Source organism: Centropristis striata, chromosome 18 (assembly GCF_030273125.1).
Source record: "Centropristis striata isolate RG_2023a ecotype Rhode Island chromosome 18, C.striata_1.0, whole genome shotgun sequence".
In the NCBI taxonomy this organism is placed as follows: domain Eukaryota; kingdom Metazoa; phylum Chordata; class Actinopteri; order Perciformes; family Serranidae; genus Centropristis; species Centropristis striata.
The window spans coordinates 24,519,160-24,543,494 of NC_081534.1; the positions used below are offsets into that span (position 1 = coordinate 24,519,160).

General features: G+C 37.1%; 1 protein-coding gene and 3 non-coding genes across 4 annotated transcripts in view; 3 read left to right on the forward strand and 1 right to left on the reverse strand.

Moving 5' to 3' along the window:
* Positions 1–3,979: 3,979 nt before the first annotated feature.
* rab15 (RAB15, member RAS oncogene family) overlaps positions 3,980–24,335 on the reverse strand; it is a 31,060-nt gene continuing 10,704 nt past the window's right edge. The window contains exons 3-8 of the mRNA XM_059356056.1: positions 17,144–17,204; positions 14,853–14,913; positions 12,652–12,729; positions 12,003–12,092; positions 9,461–9,526; positions 3,980–5,840 (exon numbers count right to left, since the gene is read on the reverse strand). Of these exons, the coding sequence (XP_059212039.1) occupies positions 5,679–5,840; positions 9,461–9,526; positions 12,003–12,092; positions 12,652–12,729; positions 14,853–14,913; positions 17,144–17,204 (518 nt within the window). The 3' untranslated portion in view covers positions 3,980–5,678. The remainder of the gene's footprint in view (positions 5,841–9,460; positions 9,527–12,002; positions 12,093–12,651; positions 12,730–14,852; positions 14,914–17,143; positions 17,205–24,335) is intronic.
* Positions 6,671–6,743, forward strand: trnat-ugu (transfer RNA threonine (anticodon UGU)). Its single transcript has one exon. It is a non-coding gene; the product is annotated as a tRNA-Thr (tRNA).
* trnat-ugu (transfer RNA threonine (anticodon UGU)) lies at positions 7,807–7,879 on the forward strand. Its single transcript has one exon. It is a non-coding gene; the product is annotated as a tRNA-Thr (tRNA).
* Positions 11,023–11,095, forward strand: trnat-ugu (transfer RNA threonine (anticodon UGU)). Its single transcript has one exon. It is a non-coding gene; the product is annotated as a tRNA-Thr (tRNA).

A 24,335-nucleotide genomic window follows, 5' to 3' on the forward strand; every position in this document is an offset into this window, starting at 1 on the left:
TGCTTTCGAGTCTGTCCACCTCTGGCTGCAGTCACTCTTTCGGAACATTAACAGCTGCAGTTAATTCTGTTGATTGCTTTGATCTGATTGCCTTTGATCTTTGATGTGATTACAGTTACAGATACACACACACACACACATGCACTAAAGTGCGCACACTCCTCACACATGCATATGTATGCTTCATACACGCACACACAGGTAACTTTATGTGATTTTAATTACACACACACACACACACACACACACAGGTAACTTCATGTGATTTTAAGTAGACCTATACACACACACACACACACACACACACACACACATATTTTGAGGTTAAAGGGCATAGTTTGAATTCTCTGAAGAATCTCATTATAGTGTACACACACCGGCAGTAGCCCCCGTGGCCCTTTCAAAATGTTCTAGTTTTGTTTGCTCTCTATTAAATAAATAACCTTAACATCAGAACATTACACTAGCTAGTGCTAGCATTGGCTGATGACGTAGCATCAATCCAGCTACAAATCTTTTCTGTGTACGTACTTGTTGCACAAAAACAACATGCAACGGCCAAAATCTCCAATCTTACTATAAAGCCTATAGTCTGGTAGCAGCCAGTAAACTCAAACATTTTTTGCTCATTCACTGAGTTACAGAAGTTTGTGGAGCCAGTCTGGATATGATGTCAGGACTTTGCCTCTCTGTTAATAACATACTAACATTAACAGTGATTGCTTGTGCCACCTAAATGCGTTTCTAATGAATGTTTGTCAGACAGCCAGATTAGTTTATCGTGTCAAAGTAACCTCAGCCCTAGAAAACAATAATCATTAGTTCCCCAACACTCAAGGCTGCTTTATCCAAATGGATTTACAGTCACATTAAATCAACCTCTCACAGCTATTTTATCACTCTCTACTCCGGGTGTTTCCAGCTGGACAGTGGACCTCCACGTTGACAGATGTGTACAAATCAAAGCTTGTGAGGTCGAGGTTGAGGTCATTCAGCTCGCTCTCTTGTGTGAGCATGAATGAACTCCTCTCTGTATTCTGTACCTGTCCTTATCAGAGAGCTTGCCAGTCTCCCTCCCTTCTTCTCACTTTCCCACGCACAGATACAGCTTTATCACCCCGACTCCCAAACATTCAGTCATTTACACTCGCATACTCTGCCACACAAACACAAACACACACACCATATGGCCGAATGTCAGACAGCTGCAAGACCTGGAGTAATGTGGTGGGGGATTGTGTTGCAGAAAATGATGATGATGAGGAGGATGATGACTGGCTTCTGCTCACAACACCAACACTGAGCTCCCTCCTTGTGTACATATACGTGTGTGTGTGTGTGTGTGTGTGAGTGTGTGTGAGTGTGTGTGTGTGTGTGAGGGTGTGTGTGTGTGTGTGTGCGTGGGCGCCATGTGTCAGTGTGCAAGTTGACTTGTTATTCTGTACGTGTGTCTGTGTGTCACTCAGCCGTGTGACAGATACTGAGCTGTCATATCTGTCAACCAGACAACAGTTCCACATGCATATTCATCATTATGCTAATTTCACCCAGAGAGCTTTTAATGAGTTCACAACATTAACAACTCAGATGAGGTGATGAACAAAAGCTTTGCAGCTTTTTTACCCTGTAATTCTAACTGAGAAAACCCCATCACTGACTACTAATGACAAAATTTATATCACTTTTAATTTCCTGTGAACACTAAATTAATGCATAATGCTTTTTGAGGGACTTAAACTGTCAGGCATTTAGAAATAAAGTGGACTTATTTTAATAAAAGTGACGCCCAGGTGGATTTGTTTATTGTTGTAAATATTTCTTTGTTACACCAGAAGTGACTAATAACACTCTCACAATGAGACATTTTAAGTGCCTTCCACTCTAAAAGCGGGCTGTGACAAACAAAAAGATAACAGGATGAATCTGTCATCTAGTGGTCAAATCAGGAAACAACAAAATATGTTGTGAAGAGTCTCAATTAGGCCTGCAGCCTCCAGCAGTGGTGTAATCTAACTAAGTACATTTACTCAATTTTGAGGTTCTTTTACTCTACTTGAGTATTTCCACATATGTAACTTTATACTTCTACTCCACTACATTTAGTAACTTTTCAGGTTGAGATTTAAGATGAAAAGATATGATCAATTTAAAATAATTACACATGTTTATAAACCACATAAAAATATATCAAGTAGTTAAAAAGAGCCCTACCCAGATAACAATAAAATGCTGCTTACATATATGCATCAATAATAATAATAATATGATAATATATTTGGAATATATAAAACAATCTAAGTACATTTCAATGCTGTACTTTTACCAAAGTAAGCTTTGAATGCAGGACTTTTACTTGTAGTGGAGTAATTCTGCAGTGTGGTATTAGTACTTTTACTTAAGTAAGAGATCTGAATACTTCTTCCACCACAAGTCTCTGTTTGCAACTTGACTTGACAGATAATACATGATTTGAGGCTTGGAAGTAAGAAGTAAGTAAGACTTGTGACTTAACTTGTGATATGATGACCTAAATGGCATGCTTTTCATATTTTCAGATAAAATATTAAATATAAAGTGTTGAAAAGGTTCACTGGTGTTAAAGCTACAGTTGGTTCTTGTCATACTTGTTGAAAATGTCACTATATCCTGACAGTAATGTATAAAACAGATAATCTGTGGAAAAAATCATGTTCCTCTGTCTCCTCCTATTAGAGCTTTTGGGTGCCTTGTCTTGTTTACGCTGCTGTTTTGACAGGGAACGTGTGAGTAAAATGAATGGCACTGGCATTAATTTCAAGCTGTCAGAGCTCATTGCACATTTTTTGTCAAAAGACATTAAATGCTAAATTGCAAGACTTTTTGGATTAAACATTACAGCCCTTATGTATATGTCCCTTGGCTGATTTCCATGACCCTTTAACCGTCCAAAATGGACATTACAGACTTCCACTATCCAGACATGTAGCCTACAATTACCTGGCCAGCTTCCCTCGTCCTGCTCTGGAGAAACCTATGAGAGCCTGGAGGGGTAAAAATGGATGAAATCTGGATTTGTGAATAATATCCTGCTTTGGAATCTGCAGTTAATGTCTAGAACAGGGATGGGCAACTTAAATGCTGGAGGGGGCCTCAATTTTTCATCGACAATACCACAGGGCCACATATAGGACCGTGCACTTAACCAGAGAAAAGTGAAAAGTGAAACTGCAATTTTAAATATGTTTACAGTGCAGTAACTTAACATATTCCATGCTCAAATTCATGTATAACAGTATAAATAGGAATACAAAAGGTTTGAAGCAAATAAAAAATAACCACTTGACTGTAATTTTTTTTTTTTTTCAGTTCAAGAACACCAGACCAACATTAATTGCAAGAAGTAATTTTGTGCATTTTTACACTGCACTTTTAAGATTTCATGCTCAAATGAATGTAGTTGTACTGAGGGCCACTTCAAGTGAGGGTGCGGGCCGTATGCGGCCCCCGGGCCTCCAGTTGCCCATCCCTGGTCTAGAATCTCTATATAAAATTACCTCCTGGAGTGTTACCACATTTGAGATTTACATCCTACAAATCCAGAATTTCATACAGGCAATATGTGAACAACTAAAAAAGCAGAAAAAGAAAGTTAAAAAGCAGGTATATCTCGGGCCTTAGAGTCCAAGTAATGTGACTCAAGTCCATGCCTCTGCTTAATAGCTTTCATTAGGATGAATCAGTATCCTGTTAGTACGTGCTGTACTTTTCTCAACAGCTGTAGTCGTAATTGTATACCATGGTGTTCAAGCACGTAGCTGAAGGTAGAAGAAGTACAATGTTAATGTATGAATATGTAGGAAATGCACACTCTACAGTCTATTGTGTGTGTATCGTAGTTAAGATCATGTTCTCTTGGGAGCTTCTGTACTCATTACTCCAACACAGTGCTGCAGCATGCACTGCATCTCAACACAAACCAAGAAGACACGCTGGCACTGAGTCATATATCTGCAAGTATTTACTCATAAACATCTGACATCTTTTCTCCAAGAATAACATGTTGCATTTTCACATGTTGCATGTAATATATTTCCACAAATACAAGTTTGAAGTCATCGAAAAAGGAAAGAAAGAAAAATAGTTCCGGAAAACAAACACTTTGTGTATCTAGAGCTTAGTCCAGAACATCATTCAGCACGACATACTGCCATCTCACACACATTAACAACTGTTTTGAGTAGCATTTAGTGTAACGAAGTTGCAAAAGAAATGGAGCCATAGTTCGTCCGATGATGGGTCTTATCTGTCTTCCAAACAGGCAACTCTGGTCAAATGCTTTACTTGTTTTACGGTCAGTTGAATATTAACTTCATTGAAGTTGCAATAAAAGAAAGAAAAGAGGAGTGGGTTGCATGCAGAACTCTTGTCCTTTGCTCTTGTCCCTTTTAAAAGTCTGAGGGGGGGAAAAAAGAAATGACATCTCCATTGAACTCTGTACAAAACAGTGAGAAAAGGACATAATGACCAAGACATTATTTAATCTTCACCGAGGGGAATATTTCAGACCATCTAGAATATCACTGAACTTTTTTTAATACAGCCCTCTAATGGTAATTATACATTAAATTATTGGCGCATCCTTGTGATTCTACCAATCTACTTGAAAAACATGGTATGTACAATGCAACGGGCAGTTATCAAACCATCTGTACTATAGGAGATTTTCTGTTATAAACACAGACTATAAAATGAAAAATATCTTCAGTTTTGCTACAGGGAAACTGTCAATGTTTCCCTCAGTTAACAACCTGTGAATGCAAATTATCAGCGAGTATGTGCGAATGATATTACAAGCTGCTCCTCTGTAGCTGACATTTGCATGAAAGTAACAAAATGACTGCATATGTTTAGAACAGCATTAAAGGTGGTCATTGCAAGTGCAATTTCAACCCAAAACAAACACTCAAGTAAGAAAAAAAACCTGTGAAATAGCATTGAACACCTCTCCAATGTGTGTGCTGTTTTCACAATGCATGTAGCACCCTCCTGTGGTCAAATCCTCACACTGCATCTAATGCATTCAATGGTAGAAAGGCTGTGGATGAAGGCCAAATGTAATCAATCACATTGTTGATTGGCAAGGCACCCTGATTGATATCAGAGACAGCTCTTGGGAAATAATGTGAAGTACAACATTGTGAAAAGCTTCAAGTCAGCTGTGGACAATCCAAACTATTTACCCAGTCCTCTACATCATCAAATTCTGGAAGAAAAACATGATAAAATCTTTCATTTCCAGCTGGAAGTTTTGTGTTTATTCTTTTCAACTTGTTTTTTTATTTAGTAGGCAGGGATTTACATTAGTTTACAGCAAAAGACACACTGAACTGAGCAGGAATTAGTGCTTTAGACAATGAACATTCTGTCCCACTGAGGAAAACCTTGACATTTGGACCTTCAGTTCCACCACACACTTGGCACCGCGTGGCAAAATGTTTCCACCTTTGTCCTTGAAACGGCTCTCAAATGGCTCGTTAGCATTCTTGGCGTTGCTAACGTGAAACAGAGGAACACAGCAGCTCGTTCCAAAAAATTACAGCTCTGCGTTTCCTGCTTTGTTTCAGCAAAAAGGAGGCACATTTTGCCAGTGGCGTGCAAAGTGTCTGGTGATAACAGACTATCTCAATTAAATTGTTTCTTCAACACCAGCAGCCTTTGCCTTGGTCGCCCGCCGCGCTGTCACACAGTCCCTCCTCTTCCTCCAGAGCAGCAAGATTAATCTCGTCATTAACAGAAATCCGGAGGAGATCCAGGTCCTTTTTATTGGCTGCCAGCACCTGTTCAGCCAGTCGTGTGAAAGTCTTGGAGGGAAACACAGGAAGCCACAATATAAGACAAGGGACCCTCACTAAAAAGAAATCTACTCAAGTGTACAATAAGTAAATTTGTTTTAAACTTCAAATAAGAGAGAATAGAGGGTTTGAATTCATAAGTGGGCATCAAGTATATAACTAATAAACTTAAAGTATGACATGGATTCACATCATACTGGCAGTACAAGATAAAAAACCCTGTACATATAAACTAGTTTACTACGATTAAACTCAAAGTATGTATTTCTTTTAAATCAAGGTTGAAAAATGCAATTTACAGCTATTTACTAAATGTTTTTAATACATTTATTTTACATTTTTAACTATAACTCAGCACTGTAACTTTTATTATTTTTTGTTTTTCTCTATGATTTTCAAAGGTTTTGTTTTAATTGAAATTTTGTTTTTTAATTTGTTTCTCTGCCGTTTGTTGTGATGCTTTTCATGTCTCGCGTAAAGGACTTTGAATTGTCTTGTTGCTGAAATGTGCTATATACAGTAAATAAACAGGCCTCGCCTAAAGTATGACTAAAAGTATACTTTTATAAACTAAAAAAAAGTGGGCACATTTAGACCCAAGAAGTATTAAAGCAGTGACTCTGCCTGTACTCTATAAAATTCAATCTAATCTAATTGACAAAAAATGGGCCATTTTATTCCCAAGAAGTATTAAAGCAGTACCCCTACAAGTATACTAATACATTTATATCAGTATACTAACTGCAAAAAGTGTAATTGGGAAATAAACAAGTAGACTTTATAAAATAGACAATTAAAGTACACTTTTTTTTTCCAGACATAAGTTTTTGTCTCCATAATGCCTCATAGCTCAGAGGTTAGAGCACTGGTCTTGTAAACCAGGGGTCCTGAGTTCAATTCTCACTGGGGCCTGTCTCCTTTAATTTCATCGTGTCTGTACTGTATACAATTCAAATATCTGATCTAATCCACAAAAGTGGGCCAACTAATTCCCAAGAAATGCCAGAGTAATGCACGAGAAAGTAGACAATTAGGACACATCTGTACAGTCCCCCACTCTACTATCACACAGCACTGCACGCTGGTTGCAGAAGAAATCTGACGTTGCCATAAATACACAGAAAAACTTGAAATCTGTTTTGAAGATGTCGTGCTGTGCAGTGGGCTGCCAAACCCAAAAAGGTAATAAAAGTCTTCTTTTTTACCTTCAACGTTACCACATTCTCTAATGTCAATTCGGCAGCATACAGGTACATCTCATAAAATTTGAATACTGTGAAAAAGTTCAGAGTTTTGGGTATTCATTATTTTTAAGCCATAATCATCAAAATTACAAGTCACTCTATGTGTAATGAATCCATATAATGTATGAGTTTCATTTTCTGGAGTAATTGATCTTTTTCACGATATTTACATTTTTTGAGATGCACCTGTATACTTGCCTATCCCCAAGTTCTTATAATATTGAGACAGCATTTCAACAGTAAAATGAAGAAAAAGTAAGTGAGAATCAGTGTTCTTTTTGGCGGCCGTGAGTTGTGATCTGTTTTAACATGTTTTGTTGCGCAATAGGCTGCTAAAAACTGAAAAAATGTACTAATAAAAGTCCTCATTTTTACCAGAAATGGTTTGTATTGTTAGAATATAGAGACAGCATTTCAACAGTAAAATAAAGAAATAGTCCTAAGAGGAAACACTCTTTATTGCTTGCTATTTTCCCCTTGCTTGGGGAATTATAAGGTTCAAGAAAAAAAAATACTTGGGAGTTCAATTTCCTTACATTTTATTGATCAAGTTCTACGTAATCTAATTCACTAAAAATTGCCCTATTTATTTCCAACAAGTGTACAGCTAGTACATAAATATCAGTATAGTTACTGCAAAAAGTATAACTGGGAATATACTTGAACTTGAGTCTTGAAGTACACTTTTTTGGATAAATCGAGACAGGATGTACTATTTCTTGGGAGAATAAGGCCTCATAGCTCAGTGGTTAGAGCACTGGTCTTGTAAACCAGGGGTCGTGAGTTCAATTCTCACTGGGGCCTGTGTCCTTTAATTTCATTGTGTCTGAGTCTGTACTGTCTAAAGTTCAACCTAATCTAATCGTTTCCCCCCATTATGTAATGACTAGCTCAATGTCTGTTCAGTCTGTTTGGAACAGGCTCCTTTCTTGGCTTCCAGTTTTGCTGCTCGCAGCGTTCTCAAGAGCAGCTCGTCCAAATAACTTCACACAGGAGACTGCACTTCCACAGGCCCTGAGCAATACACCTGCCATCACACAGTTACATCCACAAGACAGAGATTGCTCAGCACAAGCCGAGCTCCCTCGACAAAAAGATGATAGGATTTTGGATTATTGCAGAAAAAAAATCTATATGGCAGAGAAAATGTTTATATTACTTCTTGTTCAGCAACATAATCCCCACAAATGAACACGGCTTTTATGAGTTTTGAAGCATAAATGTAAAGTGAAAAGCAGGTTGAATGCACTTATTGTAAGTCGCTTTGGACAAAACAGCAACCAAATGACACTTAAGATATTGTAATAAAAAAGCTATAAACAAACTACATCACAGTCCAGTGACTCATAGTCTCATCCAGCCACTTCTCAGTATCTTCTCAGTTTTTTAACACGTAAAAGATTTAAAATTCACAAATGGGGTACTTACTGACATATTTTATGTTGAAAAAAGAAACACAAATTTGTTTTTTAAATGCTGACTTATTTCCAGGTTTTAGGACTCTGGCTACTTCCAGGAACAAAATCGCTTATTCTTAAAGTTATGTTTGATGCTTGCAGTGATTTTAGTTGGAGAGTGTTTGAATGTTTCCAGGATCCTATGTTCCCCGGTTCAATATTATGTGAACACGCATCAATGTTCCTTTCCTCTTTGGGGCAAATTTAATTTAAAATTTAAAATTAGCTTTGCTTGTGTTGTATGAACTCTCAGATGTATGTCGCTTTGGATGAAATCGTCTTTTAAAAGAAGCTATAACATTGTAAATTAAATTGAAACCTGTTTGAAGATGGCAATAGCCAACTACTCTTTCCTGTCCTTTAATTGTTGTTTTCATTTAAAATTTTGGGTTGAAATGTGCTTGGGAGTTGTTCTCCCTACAAAAAGATTTTAGATGATAGACTCATATCTCTATATAACAAGACCTGTGCCAGTGCAATTTCCTAACTTTCAGAGTCATGATTATAGCCCCCTGACCCATTTCCAACCCCCACCTATATCATATTTTTACAAATACAGAGCTGGGCAACATCTTTTTCAGGTTCCCATTATATGCTAATTTAATCTGGAAACATAGGAATGACCCCCACTGTCTGGTCTTTCTTTCTTCACCTGTTTTTGAATTCAATGAGCGACAGAGAGCGAGCTGTATACCCAGCATGCCGTTGAGCAGTGTAACAGTTAATAGGGGTTCCCTCTCAATGCTCTACTGATAAATGTGTTCTGTAGATCTCAAGAGTTTGCTCTCGACTCTGCACTTCAGTCCTCAACACTCGTCAAGTGTGAAGTCGATCAGATGAATGCTTGTCGAGAAATTCAGAAGACAGACAGAGAGAAACTCTTTCCATTTTAATTTGCAGACTGTGTGCATTCATGGGTTGAACTCACCTCTGTTATATTTTGGTTGGTGAAGGCACTTGTCTCAAAGAAGTCCATTCCATAAGCCTTGGCCAGCTGCAACACAGATAACAGGGACACATTTTTAGTTTCCTGAAAAAACTAAACACCTTCAGTCTTTGTCTTTCTGAATGCGGAGCTCAGAAAACTGATTAGTTATTCTCTCTCCTCTCTCACAGGTGCAGCATGATCTGCTGCCTGTCAGCTTTAAATGGAAAATGTGAGGCAACAGGAGGTGGAGCATTAGTCAGCCTTTGTCTGAGGTCGGCTCAGTCAGGGTCTTCAGAGGAGACGCAAATTCATCACTAAACTATGCAGCAAGTTTCTATTCAAGTGGCCACAAAAAGCCCAAAAGGTGCCACATTATTGGTGAACATGGAGCCAAAGTAACCAGAACCTAAACTCAGAATATGAACCTTGCTGAACTCTAAACATAATTTTTTGAGAGAAGTGAAAATTAATCCAATGTTTATAAGCTTTTGATGATGTAAATGACCTTCAGCAAAGTTCTTTGTGGTATATGGGTATTATATAGCTTGTTTTTCATGTTTGTATATTTTCTAGGTGTTTTACAATGTTGTGATGCTTTTGTTTTGAAAAGGTGCCATCCAGCGTGAAACGGGTGCTTTTATTTTGAAAGGCAGTGGTGGGAAATGAAAGTTAGAACGGTAAACTATAGAAACGGTAAATAATAACGAGTGTTTTGTAATCCAAAAATGTATGTAAAGTAACAAAAAGGCTTCTATAGTGCCTTGTTGAAAGGGGCACATGGTTTTTTAAAGTGTATTTTCTTCTGTCATGCTTATAAATGGCTATTTTTGTAGTTATTATTATTGTGAAAAAAGTTTATTTGCTAATGCTAATGTTTGCTATTTTCCCATCTCGTAGCTCTTACGGTGAATTCACAAGGTAGAGCTACGGTTTAAATAAATCTGGTGAAATATCAGTTAAAAAGTCAACCGTCATTTAGCCAGGGATGCTACAGGGGAACATGGGGTAAGTACCACTGTAAAAGGGCAGTTCAACATTTTGGGAAATAAGAATTAAATTGCCATAAAAACATGAATCAGGGGGGAGGCCTCACACCAAACTTAAGAAATAAACCACTCTCAAATGCTGCATTTCCACGACACAATACTCGACTCCCTCATTTTGGTTTTCCTTGAGCAAAAATTGTGGATAGTATCTGTAGCCAAAGTGCTCTGTTTGACTCTATAAAATTCAATCTTATCAACAAAATTGGCCATTTTATTCCCAAGAAGTATTAAAGCAGTACACCTACGAGTATAGTAGTACATTAATATCAGTATACTAACTGCAAAAAGAATAATTAGGAAATATACTTCAACTTTACTTAAGTAGACTTCATAAAATAGACTTAAAGTAAAGTTTTCTTTGGACATAACGGGTGTTTCACTACAGCCCAATACCAGGAATGAGATGGGTCTCACCTGGGAATATACTTGAACTTTACTTTAAATGTCATAAAATAGACTTGAAGTATACCTTTTTGGGTAAATCGACACACGATGTTCTCTTGCTTGTGAGTATAAGGCCTCATAGCTCAGAGGTTAGAGCACTGGTCTTGTAAACCAGGGGTCGTGAGTTCAATTCTCACTGGGGCCTAATTGTACTTTAATTTCATTGTCTCTCTACCTGGATAAAATACAACTCAAAACTAAACCACATAAAAGAAAGAAAGGTATGCTAATAGTGCAAGGGTAGGCAGCCTGTGGCTCTTCTGGCCATCTACAGTGGCTCCCTTTGACCAAAAAATGAAAACAGTTATTTATTTACATTAACTTTTTAATTTAAACTGATCGTTGGAGAAATTATTGACTATTATTACCATATCTGTACAAAAACAAAAAGCTCGGGCTTTTTCCACCAGGCCATCAGATTATTCAACAACCTTAAGAAACCATCATGATCATGACACAAACTAAGACCAACTGACTGTCAAAGCAACTTAAAATAACCCAATGTTATGCACTATTCTCTTTATATGCACAATATCATACATGTTTACAATTGCATCTCCATGCTGCTCTGCACTTTGCACTTTTCTACATTGCATCTTCATAATGGCACCTCAATAACATACCTCAAAAATTCACTACACTCTGGCACACTATGAATTTTCTTTAGATAACTTATAGGTCCATTGTCTGTGTAAATGTTGTTCCCATTGTTGTTGTCTGCTTGCACTATTTGTTGTACATCATATGTTGTGTGTTATATTTTTACTGAATATTTAGAGTATGGGAAACACAATTTCAATCATCTGTCTTACTACCTTTTGCATTGTTGGTTGACAATAAAGTTCACTTTGTCTTTGAGCAGATAACAAACAAACAACCTAAAAAGCTTAGAGACAAAACTTGCCACTGGGGGCCAACTAGAATAATTCGATCTGGAAAACAGTCATTTAGTTAATTTTAATGCTCTTCACATTGATTCTGCATTCATTAAGCTTAAGTGTTGGCTTATTATGGAAGGGAAAACACTGTAACAGAGCCAGTGATCGACCCACCTTGATCCCTTGCTCTGTGGCCACCTGCCTCTTGTCCACCTCGTCTGACTTGTTCCCTACCAGGATCTTCCGGACTTTCTCCGGAGCGTACTGCAGGGGTTTGTTGTTAGAAAGAGAACGATGAATAAGGAAGAATTTAAAAAGAGAGAGGGAGAGAGATTTAAAATGTCAAGAATGGAGAAAACACAGCGCTCAGGAAATGAGACCTAGATTAAAAGTAAGCGGGAGGCATGCCAAGATCAATAGGGTGTATATTCGGACGGAGCCGTGGAGGAAATTAGGTCCATTATGACTAAATTAATAGAATAAAATCATCTGGGAAATGACAGCAGGAAGCAGGGCAGACGAGATTGCTTTATGAAGACTCAAAGCTGATAGAAAAATGTGTCTGTAACAGGATGTTCTCCGTCCAATATCTATGATAACAATACGTCTAAAAAATATGTTGATAGCAGGTATTTGTGGATGAAGATGGAACATAATAAACACAACAAAGAGGCATCCGTCAGGCCGGAGCATTTGGTTTTTATCACACCACGTCAGGCATCTGCTCTTTGTCAGACCTCTGCACAGGAGGTGGTTGTGCTGGTTTTGCCCTTTTCTACAATGCAGAGAGGGGAAAAAATTATCCTCAGTCTCGGTGACTCACCTCATCCACATCACTGGCCCACTTCATGATGTGCTGGAAGGATCGCTCACTCGTGATGTCATACACCAGGAAGATTCCCTGAAGAGGGTTTTAAAAAGAGAGGAGTGACAGTGCATTTTAATGCATGTTTTAAGAAGAGGTCTTGACTTTTTTATGCTAAAAAAAAGCAGCATTTTAAAGAGACAGTACACCCCAAAATTAAAAATATGTATCTTTCTTCTTACCTGTAGTGCTATTTATTAATCTAGGTGGCGTGAGTTGCAGAGACACAAACTGCAGAGATGTCGGTCTTCTCTTGAATAAATTGCAAGTACATGGCACTTTTGTTATTTTGTCATTTTTATGATGTATCATATTTTACTCAGTCACTGTTTGGATCGGTATTTTTGACAAATAACTTTATTTTATGCCCAAAGTTGGTTGTTGCTAAAACAGGAAGATGACAAATGACTATTTTACAAGTCATCCCTCCAAGTTTGGGAATGTTACTGCTTGTGTAGTTAATAGGCGTGTTTCCACTGAGTACTAGAGTGTTTTGGCTCCGCCCACTAGTTAGTTACCCTCGGCCTCTGTTCCCATACAGGTACTTTTACTTTTACTTTTGGTTATTTCTTTTAAAAATGGTGCTGTTATGTTGGGGTTGTGTCAAGTTTTACTCACATCATATCCCGCCTCAACCGTATCCAATCAGCGTTAAACTAGTTAGTAGCTGCTCAGAAAGTACCTACCAGAGGCAGGTACTTTCTGAGCCACTAACCAGTGAAGTTGGGCGGATCCTCTCTCCCAAGCAACACCCATAGTGGCTCACTAGAGGGAAAAGTACCTAATGGAAACATGCCTGATGCTAACCTATGGGACAGTGAAGAGGAGAGAAAGTGAAAGAGAGAGAGAGTCTGTGTGCTGGGTTAATTCTTAACAAAGTTTTACTTTATCTGTTCAAACCAGCTAAATGATCAGTCTCTGTATTTGGACAGAAGACTAGAAGTGGGCATGTGTTTTTCCTGGACGTCACTTCAATTTGGGCTAATTTAATAGACTTAGACTGTTTTTATTGCCATTTCCGTATATGCATGACTCATACACTCAGGGTGAGGAAACACAGGGACCACAGTGCTACATAGAAACAATAAATAGCACAACAGATACCTGACTAAAACATTCAGTAATAAATATTAAAACAGTGCAGTATGACATATAATGCAATAAAAACAGTACAACTGTAAAATCATTGGCAGTTTAATAGTGCCTTCAAAGCATGAAGGCAAAATTAATAATTTAATAATTTCCTGCATGCTCATACTGTGCCTTTAACCTTTTTTATTTTTTTAAATTTGATTTAATTAAAATGAGTTTTATAAACTATCTGAACCTCTCAAACAACCCCTCCTTTAACTGGGGGGAAAAGGAAAAATCAGAAACTGATTCTAAATCAATACGGCCATAACATTTTTTCAATTTCGTAGCATGATTATGGACTTAGCTGCAACTGTTTTCAACTTTGGTCATTTTAATCAGCATTTTTACTTATTAATTTATCTTGTCTGTTATCTGTATTTTGAATTTGTATTTCTGTACTGTTGGTAAGTGTACTTGTCGTCACTGTAAATGAAGGAAACCTCAGTGCCTTACAAGTTTAAATAAAGTGTAAATATGTATTTTTGATTGAGAATGAACTTTCCCTTTAAAAATCGATAAGCCTGGAAACATTAATATGATTCCTGTAAAGAAACCAGACAACCACTTAGAGAGTTGGCAGCCTCCGCCGACCAATAATTTTACATTGTGTGCCACCGGCTGAATTTTTAACAGAAAGCAGGAACAGAAACACAATTTCATTGCCAGTTTCTGTTAAAACGGACAATTCAATTCCAGCCAGTTTAACCTCTTTAACAGCCACAAGCAAAAACAAAACTCACACACAAAAATGTCAGAGTGGCGCCGGAGAGCTGCTCAAAACATCCTCCACGCTTATAAAACCGCAAATCCTTTTATAAAGTTATATCAATGTAATAGATTCATTCCCTTTAAAAGCATCTCAATTGTTCATCTGAAGCATCTGAAGCGGTGCCAAGTGTGAGTTATTGCTGCAGCAGTAACAAATTTAATTTAGGAGATAAATTTGTTATGCTACTCTGTAGTAATATTATTACATTAATGTGTGTAAAACCAGTTGCCGCAGCAGAGTTTTAAAGGGGAACTACCTGTGCTCGTCTGTAGTACTGCTTCGTGATGGTCTGGTATCTCTCTTGGCCCGCAGTGTCCCTGGAAACACAACAAACATGAGTAAACAACAACATACACAGTTACAGTCATGGAAAAAATGAATAGACCATCCTTGTTTTCTTCAGTTTCTTGTTCATTTTAATGCCTGCTACAACTAAAGGTAGCAGGCGATAATAATTTTGGTTATTTTCAAGAAAACCATGGAAAATGTCTAGATATCAGCTCTTCAATTAAACTCTTATGAGCTATTTTTGTTGTTATCATTTTATTTGTCCAAACCAATGTACCTTTAGTTGTACCAGGCATTAAAATGAACACGAAACTGAAGAAAACAATGGTTATAATTATAATTATATATATATATATATTATATATAATTTGTGAGGTTTTAATATAACAACATGACAGTAGCCAGGATTGTTTAGCCATACTAAGGCATACTAAGCTACCCCGCAGTGGTGAAATGCAACTTAGTACATTTACACAAGTACTGTACTTTTTTTCTGTAATTTTGAGGTAAATATTGTACTTTTACTCTACTACTCTACTAATTACTTTTCAGGTCAAGATTTAACATAAAAAACATGATGCCAAATAGCAGCCATGTAATGATTTATGTTTATAAGGTGTAATATTTTATCTTATTTATTATTCTTTATTCTGTTTTTTATATTTGTCTAAACATCCCTGTCTATATCTTGAGCTGCTGTGATAACAAAATTTCCCCTCTGCGGGATACATAAAGTTTTATGATAAGTTTAAAGTGATTAGATTTTTTAAATTAAAACTCATAATAGTACATTAAGTAGTTAAATGAGCCCTATGTTAAGAAAATGATAACGCTGCTTACATGAATGCATCCATCATAATAATCCAATAATATATTTAGAATAAATATAACAATCTGAGTGAGTCGATTCTGCATAAAGAGAAGTTTTAAGTACATTTTGATGCTGAGCTCAAGTTTGGATCTGGGAACAGCCAGCAGGCTAGATGACCTGAGGGACCTGGAGGTGGAATGGGGGGTCAAAAGGTCCGAGGTATAAGAGGGGGTCTTTGCATTCAGGGCTTTAAAAATTAACAGAAGGATCTTGAAGTCAATTCTGCACTTCCACACTGGAAGCCAATGGAGGGAAGCCAGAACAGGGCTGATATGGTCCCCTTCCAGGTACCTGGCAGGAGCCTACAGGGACAACTGACTGATATCAGTATACAGGGAACTGCAATAGTCTAGCTGTGAGGTTATGAAAAATGAAGGATCTTCTAAAGATCTTTGAATGAGAGAAAGGAATTTATCTTGGCAATAGCGCATAGCTGATGGAAACCGGCTTTAACATCGTACGGTTACGTTGTAACCCTGGTTCTCTGAGTGAAGAGACGATCTCTCCACTCCGTTACATATTTCATATGTATGACTCGAGGTAGCTGGAGAGATAGTATCGAGACGATAGAGAGAATGCACGGTTATGTAGTAACCTTGGTTCTCTGAGTGAAGAAACTCTATCTATCTATCTATCTATCTATCTATCTATCTATCTATCTATCTATCTATCTACCTATCTATCTATCTATCTATCTATCTATCTATCTATCTATCTATCTATCTATCTATCTATCTATCTCGTCTCGAGACGATAGAGAACTGCATTTACCTGCTTTTCACAAAGAGATTCTTGACATGGGGTTTGACAAGAGGTGCCATGTTTCCAAGGCAGTTGGAGATTAATTTAGTGAAATTATAGGGGCCAAACAGTTGAAGCTCCAACTTGCTTTCATTTAGCTTCAAGAAGTTTTGTGCCATCTGACATTTATTGTCCTCTCGGCAATCCATAAGATGATTTAGGTTACGTTGGTCATTGGATTTTAAGGGGAGATAGAGCAGAGTGTCATCTGCATAGCAGTGGACTTGGCGGTGTGTATTTCTCCATGGATTGAGCGTTTTGATACTTTCACAGTATTTATATAGCACCTAGAGCTGCTTTAGAATGAAAAAAAAACTTGGAAATGTCCCTTTTCACATTATGGGATCTTTAAATGTACAAATATGGAGTCTAAAACAGCTGGAATCAGTTTAAAATAACAATGTTTTGAATTTAAAATTCATCCAGGTTGCTAAAATATGACAGAGTAGATAGTGGACATGAACTACTATAAGCTTTGATAGTGATAGTATTTAAAAAAAAAAAAAAAAACAGTATCCCCTCTATCAGAACAGGTGTTGTGTGATATCTAATAACATTTTGTTAATATCCTGCAGCCGCTCCCTTACCATATCTGTATCCGTACTTTGATACCATCTATTAGTAGTGTCTTCATTTTGAAGTCGACTCCTGCAAGAGAGAAAAGATACAGTCAGAAAATATTAGATTCACAGAGGAGCCCTGGATGTGTTTGATATTCCTTCGAACCTGCAAGTGCAGACTAAATATTCTGAATGTTCTCAGAGGCGTTTTGCACTTTCTAGCCAATAATTGACTGGAATCAATTAACCCAGCGTGTGTGTTACAGACGGAGGCTCGCCAGTATCTGCTGCAGCTTTGTAACATCATAGAGAGCATTTACGACAACGAGAGCCACATCATCCTCTGTATAATCAGCCTGTTAGAAGACCGGGCTAATGATCCGGCGAGCTCAGGCCTCGTTTGGTTCAGTTCTCTGCATCGATCACAGGGCCTAGTGCAGCGATGGCAGAGGAAGAGAGGAGAGAGGAGTCAGAGCTGAGGAGGGGAGGGGCGTCACTCACGCACCACTGATCTCTGATCTATTTCAGACAGCTGAGTGTGCTATTGTTTATAGGCTGGAAATCACTGGCAGGCCCATTTTGTGATTTTTTTTTCTGTCATCCTGAGTTCATTTTATGGAGGCCTGAATAGATATTGATAGACTTCACTATAAAAGGTTCTGGTAGTATTTTCTGCTGATGCTGAGGATTTTTTTTTTTGTGCTTTTATAACAAAAAGAAAATCCATGTATTGATTACTTCCTCAGAAATGTTGTATTTTATCAGGGCAGAAAGAAAACATTGATCATTTTCTATCCAAGATACAACATGGTGCTACCACGGCTTTTATCAGCAGTGAATCATGAGTCTAAATTCCAGCAGCAGAACCTCACTTCACTGAGACACATTTAACCAGACACTAACCAAACTCTGCATCGTTACGAGAGTATTTAAGAAACTAATAATTTAGCTCTTTAATTATATTTGGTAAACATCAATGTTAACATATGTAATGGCCAAAAATTGTTTCAAGCCTTCTCTACACTGCCAGTGGAAAATACTGAATACATTTTAATCATCTCGAAACAGTCACATAAATAAGGTTATTAATGAACATAGTCTTTTAAAATACATTTATTTCTAAATATATATATTATTTAAATAATTATTACTATTTATACTTAAATAAAAATATAAAAAACTGTTTGTTTTTAATATTAACTTCAGTGATTTCATATTAAATAATGTTAGAAAAAAATAAATAATGAATAAAATAATATTAACAAATAACATTAAATAAAAACTAATATAAAATAAGCATATTGTATGAAGTATATAGTTAATATTAATTTCAATATTTGTAATATTAACTCCAGTGATTTAACATAAAATATTATTAGAAATAAATAAAATAATATTAACAAATAAAATTAAAATTAAACTCATGGGGCTGACACCTAGAACACATGCCTTTTATTGGAGCATCTTATTCGAGAGCTTAAAACACAACTAACTAGCCCTAAATGCACATGCAAGTTGCATTATAAGCTCTTTTTTTGGTTGCTCTCACCATCAACTGCTGCACGGTCCTCACATTGAAGAGCTACTCAACACATGCCACAATATATAGATACATATGAGGACTGGCGGGTAAAATTGGCCGTCCTATTAACTCAAGTTTTGCCAGACAGACACACAGAGGACATCCTCACAGGTAAACTAGTGGTGGAGACTATGGGACTTGGCTGCAGGTGTGTCAGAAAGTGTTTCTGAGCCTTAACCCATTTAATCCCAAATTTTTCCCAGAGATGAAAATATCCAAATCATGTGTCATTAGTACTCCTTTGAAGTAATCAACCATTAGTTTAAAAAACTCTCATGGAAAAATAGGATTAAAAAAAAGTGTGGTTTATGTTCGGTCACAATAGTGACTGGTGGGATGTTTTTACCCATCATATTGTAATGTTGAAGTAATTTTGATTTTTTAAATTTGATTTATAGACTACATTAACATATTTCTCCTATGCAGTCATATAATTATTATATTACCCTTTCCAGTTATTAACAAATGTACAATTCTGTTACTGGTAGTCTCCAACATTGCCACTAGAATGTTATTCTAGTGTGACTTTGGCCTTCATTATCAAATATACAAGTATACCAATATGAATACTGAGGGGACAATACATAGAGCAAACAACAAAAAAAGCTGTTATCGGTCTAATTCAACATTGTTACTTTATTCTAACGGACATACCATTTTTACTTTTGGACATTTCCAATGTGATTGGAGGAGGAGAACATCCATTGGCTCGGGGCAGCTTTGTTTAAAATATTCTGCAGGAATTGAGCCTTATAACTAAGAAATATTTTTACAGTCACTATTGTGACCGGTGGGATTAAATGGGTTAACTCTCCTGTACAGGTGAACTCAGGCCCAGTTGATTGACAGCCACACTCCCAGCTCAGCACAAACTGACATATTGTCATGGCTGTCGGTGTGTGATACCAACATACGAAGCACCCTGCAGCGTGAGACGCACTAGTGAATGTAAAACCCATCTGCAACACTATTATACACCTTGGGTAAATTATGTAATATAGGTAGTGAGAAACTCCACTCAGGGTGGGCAGGAGGGGCGTTGGATGGGTCAAACACACACCAGACTTTGGCCCAGGAGACTGGTGCTCATGTCCCATGTGAAACCAAGAGTTTACTTGATTCTTTGTTAATTATTTGTGGATTATGTGACTTTTATGTTTGCATTTTTTGTATTTGTTGTAATTACACGGCCGCCCATAATGTTGGAATACTCTTTTTTTTAACCTTTTTTCTATGAAATGATGTGACAATGTGATTAATTATTGACAGATAAAGTGTATATATTCTCTAAACTGTATTAATCAATCTCTTCCAAACATATCACAATGAAAATGAAACCACAATAAACAGAGAGGATTGTGTCTGAAAACAAAATTAGTCCAACTTCATGGGAAATCGTGTATTTCTTTTCAACCTGCGTAACTGAGCACAGTATTAAACTACAGAAATAGTTGTTTTTAAGCTCAATGATGTTATTTTACCCTATCAACAATAAAAAGCATTCAATAGCAATAATAAACATGAATATCTTGATGAGATATAATCAGATCCACTTTAAATACATCAGTGTAATCATTAACTCTGCCACTACTGAATTCTTTATGTCTTGTCTCCTCACACTAATGCATTCAGAAGCCCACAGGCTTCTATAGACCACAATAATCCCTGAGAAATCAATTAACAGTTCGTCCCAATCAACCTGACACCCAGCACCCGTGATGTCACAGCCGGCATCACGCTCTGAGAAAAAGAGCTCCTGAACCCCGATCGATCCACATAACTGTGAGAAACTGCTGTTTGTGGTTTTTATAGCTGCATTTCTGCAACGTTTGTACTCAGGGAGATTGACGTAAAATAAGAAACAGCTGACAGATGTACTATAGCTGGTCAGTCTGTTTGTTAAAAAACAAGCCGGAGTCAAGCGAAGACTCCTCAGAGACTGCCACGAAGCCTCGTTTAAGTCGTGAGGCGGCCTTTGCCTTTGACTGGAGAGCGTTCAGACTAAATGAAAGGTCAGAATAACAATCAGTGGCTCGCCTGGCCCGCGGCTCGAGAGGAGAGAGTCTCCCTGCGTCATTATCCAGCCGTATTAGAGCTGTACGAGGCTCCAGTCAGGAGGCATCCATGCAAACAGCAGTGATTTCAGTATGAGATGCAGATATGGACTAATGGAGAGTGCAGCTGTACGGTGGGTGTCTGCAGCAGGCGGGAGGCGAGATAATCTGGAAAGTAAATCAGGACGACTACACATGAGACACATGAGGATAAATAAAAGCAGCAGCAGGTTTCTTAAGTATAGTGCACTTTGAGTTATTTTAAAAGATTAAAAAACAAGGAAAGATGCTACAGCCCACACAGTCTGCTCCCTGCTGTGACACTCATAAATGTCTGCATTGTTTTATAACAGATGAGGCTGTTTTATTGAACCATTCAAGCATTCGTTCTGCTTACTTATTATGTTTAGTTTCTTAAAATTGTTTATCTTCTTCTTTTTTATACTGTTACTTAACAGTGATATCTTGCAATTTGTTTTGTTTACTTACCTTTTTCACTTTTTTATTAAATCTCTCTCTTTTACTGTTTATTTTCTTGACAGTTTAATTATTTATTATAGCTTATTTATTTATCTATATTACGTTATTATTAAGTTTGACAAACATTATTATCTGTAATAACACCACAGCTGCTTTGTATTCGTTGTGGAAGTTTCTGTATTAATAACATCATGCACACGGCTCTGCATCAAGGAACTACATCAGGAGGACTGCCAGTGCATTGCTACTACCCTAAATTAACTGATTTTGCTTTGATTTCATTCCAATGGACGGTTCAAAGTGATGCTGAAAAGACTACATAAGGATGCCAATATGTAAAAAGAAAAAGAAGAAAGAAAATAAAAGAAAAAAAGAAACCATGCTTTGACAGGTCTGTCTGCGAAACAACAAGCAAACAACTTATAAAATGTTTGTTTTGTGAGCAGAGTTCAGATCGATCAGAGCTTCATCACCTGGTGGAGATCTGCACTCTGGGTGCACTTTTCTAATTATAGCTTGCAGTTCTTTTTTTGTTTATTTATGGTATCTCGCCTTTTCTTTTTTTTTTTTTTGCTGGTGCTTGCTTGTTATTGCACCACCTTGGCTTTGCTGCTGTAACACTGCAAATTGCCTTGCTGTGGGAGCAATAAAACATGACTTATTTTATGTTTCCTTGTGTAGAAAGTCCTGAAAGTCACTTACAGGGAACATTAGAGGTGCATGCATGTGCTCTGCAGCCAGATATGGTACATTCAAGTGCAGCTTCCAGTACAGGTGCATCTCCATTCATTAGAATATGATGGAAAAGTAAATTTCCAGTAGTTCAAGTCAAATAGCTCCAACCAAGTATTGCATGTGGGTGGATATACTTCTCAGAGGCCAACATTTCCATATTAAACATACTTTTTAAAATTGGTCTTTTGTAATATGAACATTTTTTGAGACACTGAATATTAGGTCTTCATTAAATGTAAGCCATAATAATTATAATTAGAAGAAATGAAATAAATGAAGACATGAAATGTTTTATTCTGTGTGTAATGGATCTATATAATGTGTTGTTTCCACTTTTTGAATTTAATTACTGACATAAACAAACAGGTCTGTTAGGGGAAAAAAATACTGAAATGAATCTTAAATTGGAATGCAAATCAAACCTTACACCAAACACTGATGGTCTTAATTCAGCTGTTTTGGTTTTAAAAACCCTAACCCAGCAGGTCCTTCTACAGCCTTCCCTTGTCTCTTCACAGTGAACTGTCTGTGACAAAGGAGACGAGCACAATGCGCGAGCAGAGACGGCAGTTAATTTAACATGGCAGCCTTTCACAATCAGCAGTGTGAAAGCCGTGTAAAAACTAATGGGTACACACCTAAAATTGACTTGACGAATTAACAGGATGACTGTGTTCGACTGTGCAAGACGGATTAGGCGGTGACACGTGTCACTGTGCTGTAGGTAATGGCAACAGGCTCGCTAATGGATGGACGGATGAACGCTCCGGCACTGACACAAACTCACGGGGGAACGAGTCCGTCATCCATGACTGTCAGAGGACGGCCAGCACCTGTCAACAGCTGCTGTCTGCAGGTCGCTGCAGGACGGGGACTCACACGGAGCCCACTTATGAACTTGTTATCAATCTGGAGTAAATACTTAACCCATAAGAACCTAGACATATTTATTCTTGAAGGAAAATGATGGGGGATATACCACAGACCAAGTGAACACATAGAACACATTTATCATGTTTTTTTAAATTCTACCCCTACACTGCAAAAAAAGAAAAGTTGGGTGAACTCAAAATTTCAAGGCAACAAACTTCGATAAAATCTTAAGTTGGACAATTAAACTAAATATTTCAAGTTTTGTTTTTGAGTTTGCTCAACTCTGAATTCAGATTTTTGTCAACTCATCTGTAAATTGTACTAACTTATAAATTTACATTGTAATAACTTTTAACCCTATAAAGCCAAGTGTATCATATTAGATACAGTAATTTTTGAGACTTCTACATCATCAAAAACCTGATGTATACATGTGTTGAAGATAAACAAACTGAGCAAGAAATTGCACAAAAATACCGGATGTAGCAAAAATAATATGCAGGTTCCACGAGTGGATCAGTCATTGCTGCATTAAAAAACTTCATATCAGCAGATGTATGATGTTGTGTTATATGGAAAAAATATGTATTTTGCATGTTTGAGGAAAAAGGAAAAGTTAAAAATGTTGTTGTTTGATGTTTTTGTTAGTTCAAGAAAAACAAACTGTGAGCAACAAATTGCACAAAAAGACCTGATGTATCAAATATGATACAAATTAGAATTCATATATGCAATTTATTTATTTTTTTAAATTCGTCAGCAAGTTAATAAGCACTCGGTTTTAAAAAAATTGAATTTTCTGGCAATTATTTCATGGTTCAGGCTTTATAGGGTTAATCCTTACTTCTGCTAACTTCTGCAATGTGCTGAATTGGCACGGTTGTAACGCCGCTATGAAATGTCAGCTAATGTTGCGACCACAATTTTGAGTTAGCATTGATACACTAATGGCTACTCTTGTAGCTGTAACAAGCAGCGCGGCTAGCATCAGTTAGCCGCTAGCTTTCGCTAATGAATTTCACCGTTTTCCCGCATTCCACAACAAAGAAATAAGAGTTAGCAGAACTATTGTCCCTTGTTTTGAACCCCAACTTAAAGATATAAGTAACAACAACTCACAAACTTGTTTTTGAGCAGACAACTGGCTTCCTTTGTTGTGCTAACTTACATTATTGCCCTAAATGTCAATAATTTATATTTCCAAGTTTTACCAACTTAAATCACTGTTTTAGGCCAAAAAATACAAGTTGGCTTTTTTGCAGTGTAAACATTAAAGATCTGTGATGTGACATATAGGTTACATTGTTGTACATTATGTTTATGATATTTCTTATTTTAAAATAAATAAACAAGACACCTTTTCTGCTTACAGAAATGCCTTTTTCTGACGTATACGTCACATCGATATTTCCGTTACTTGTTTTATATTAATTTGTTCAGGAAATATGGTCAAAACGGGTTGAATGCAATACAGGACATTATTGGATTAGAGTTG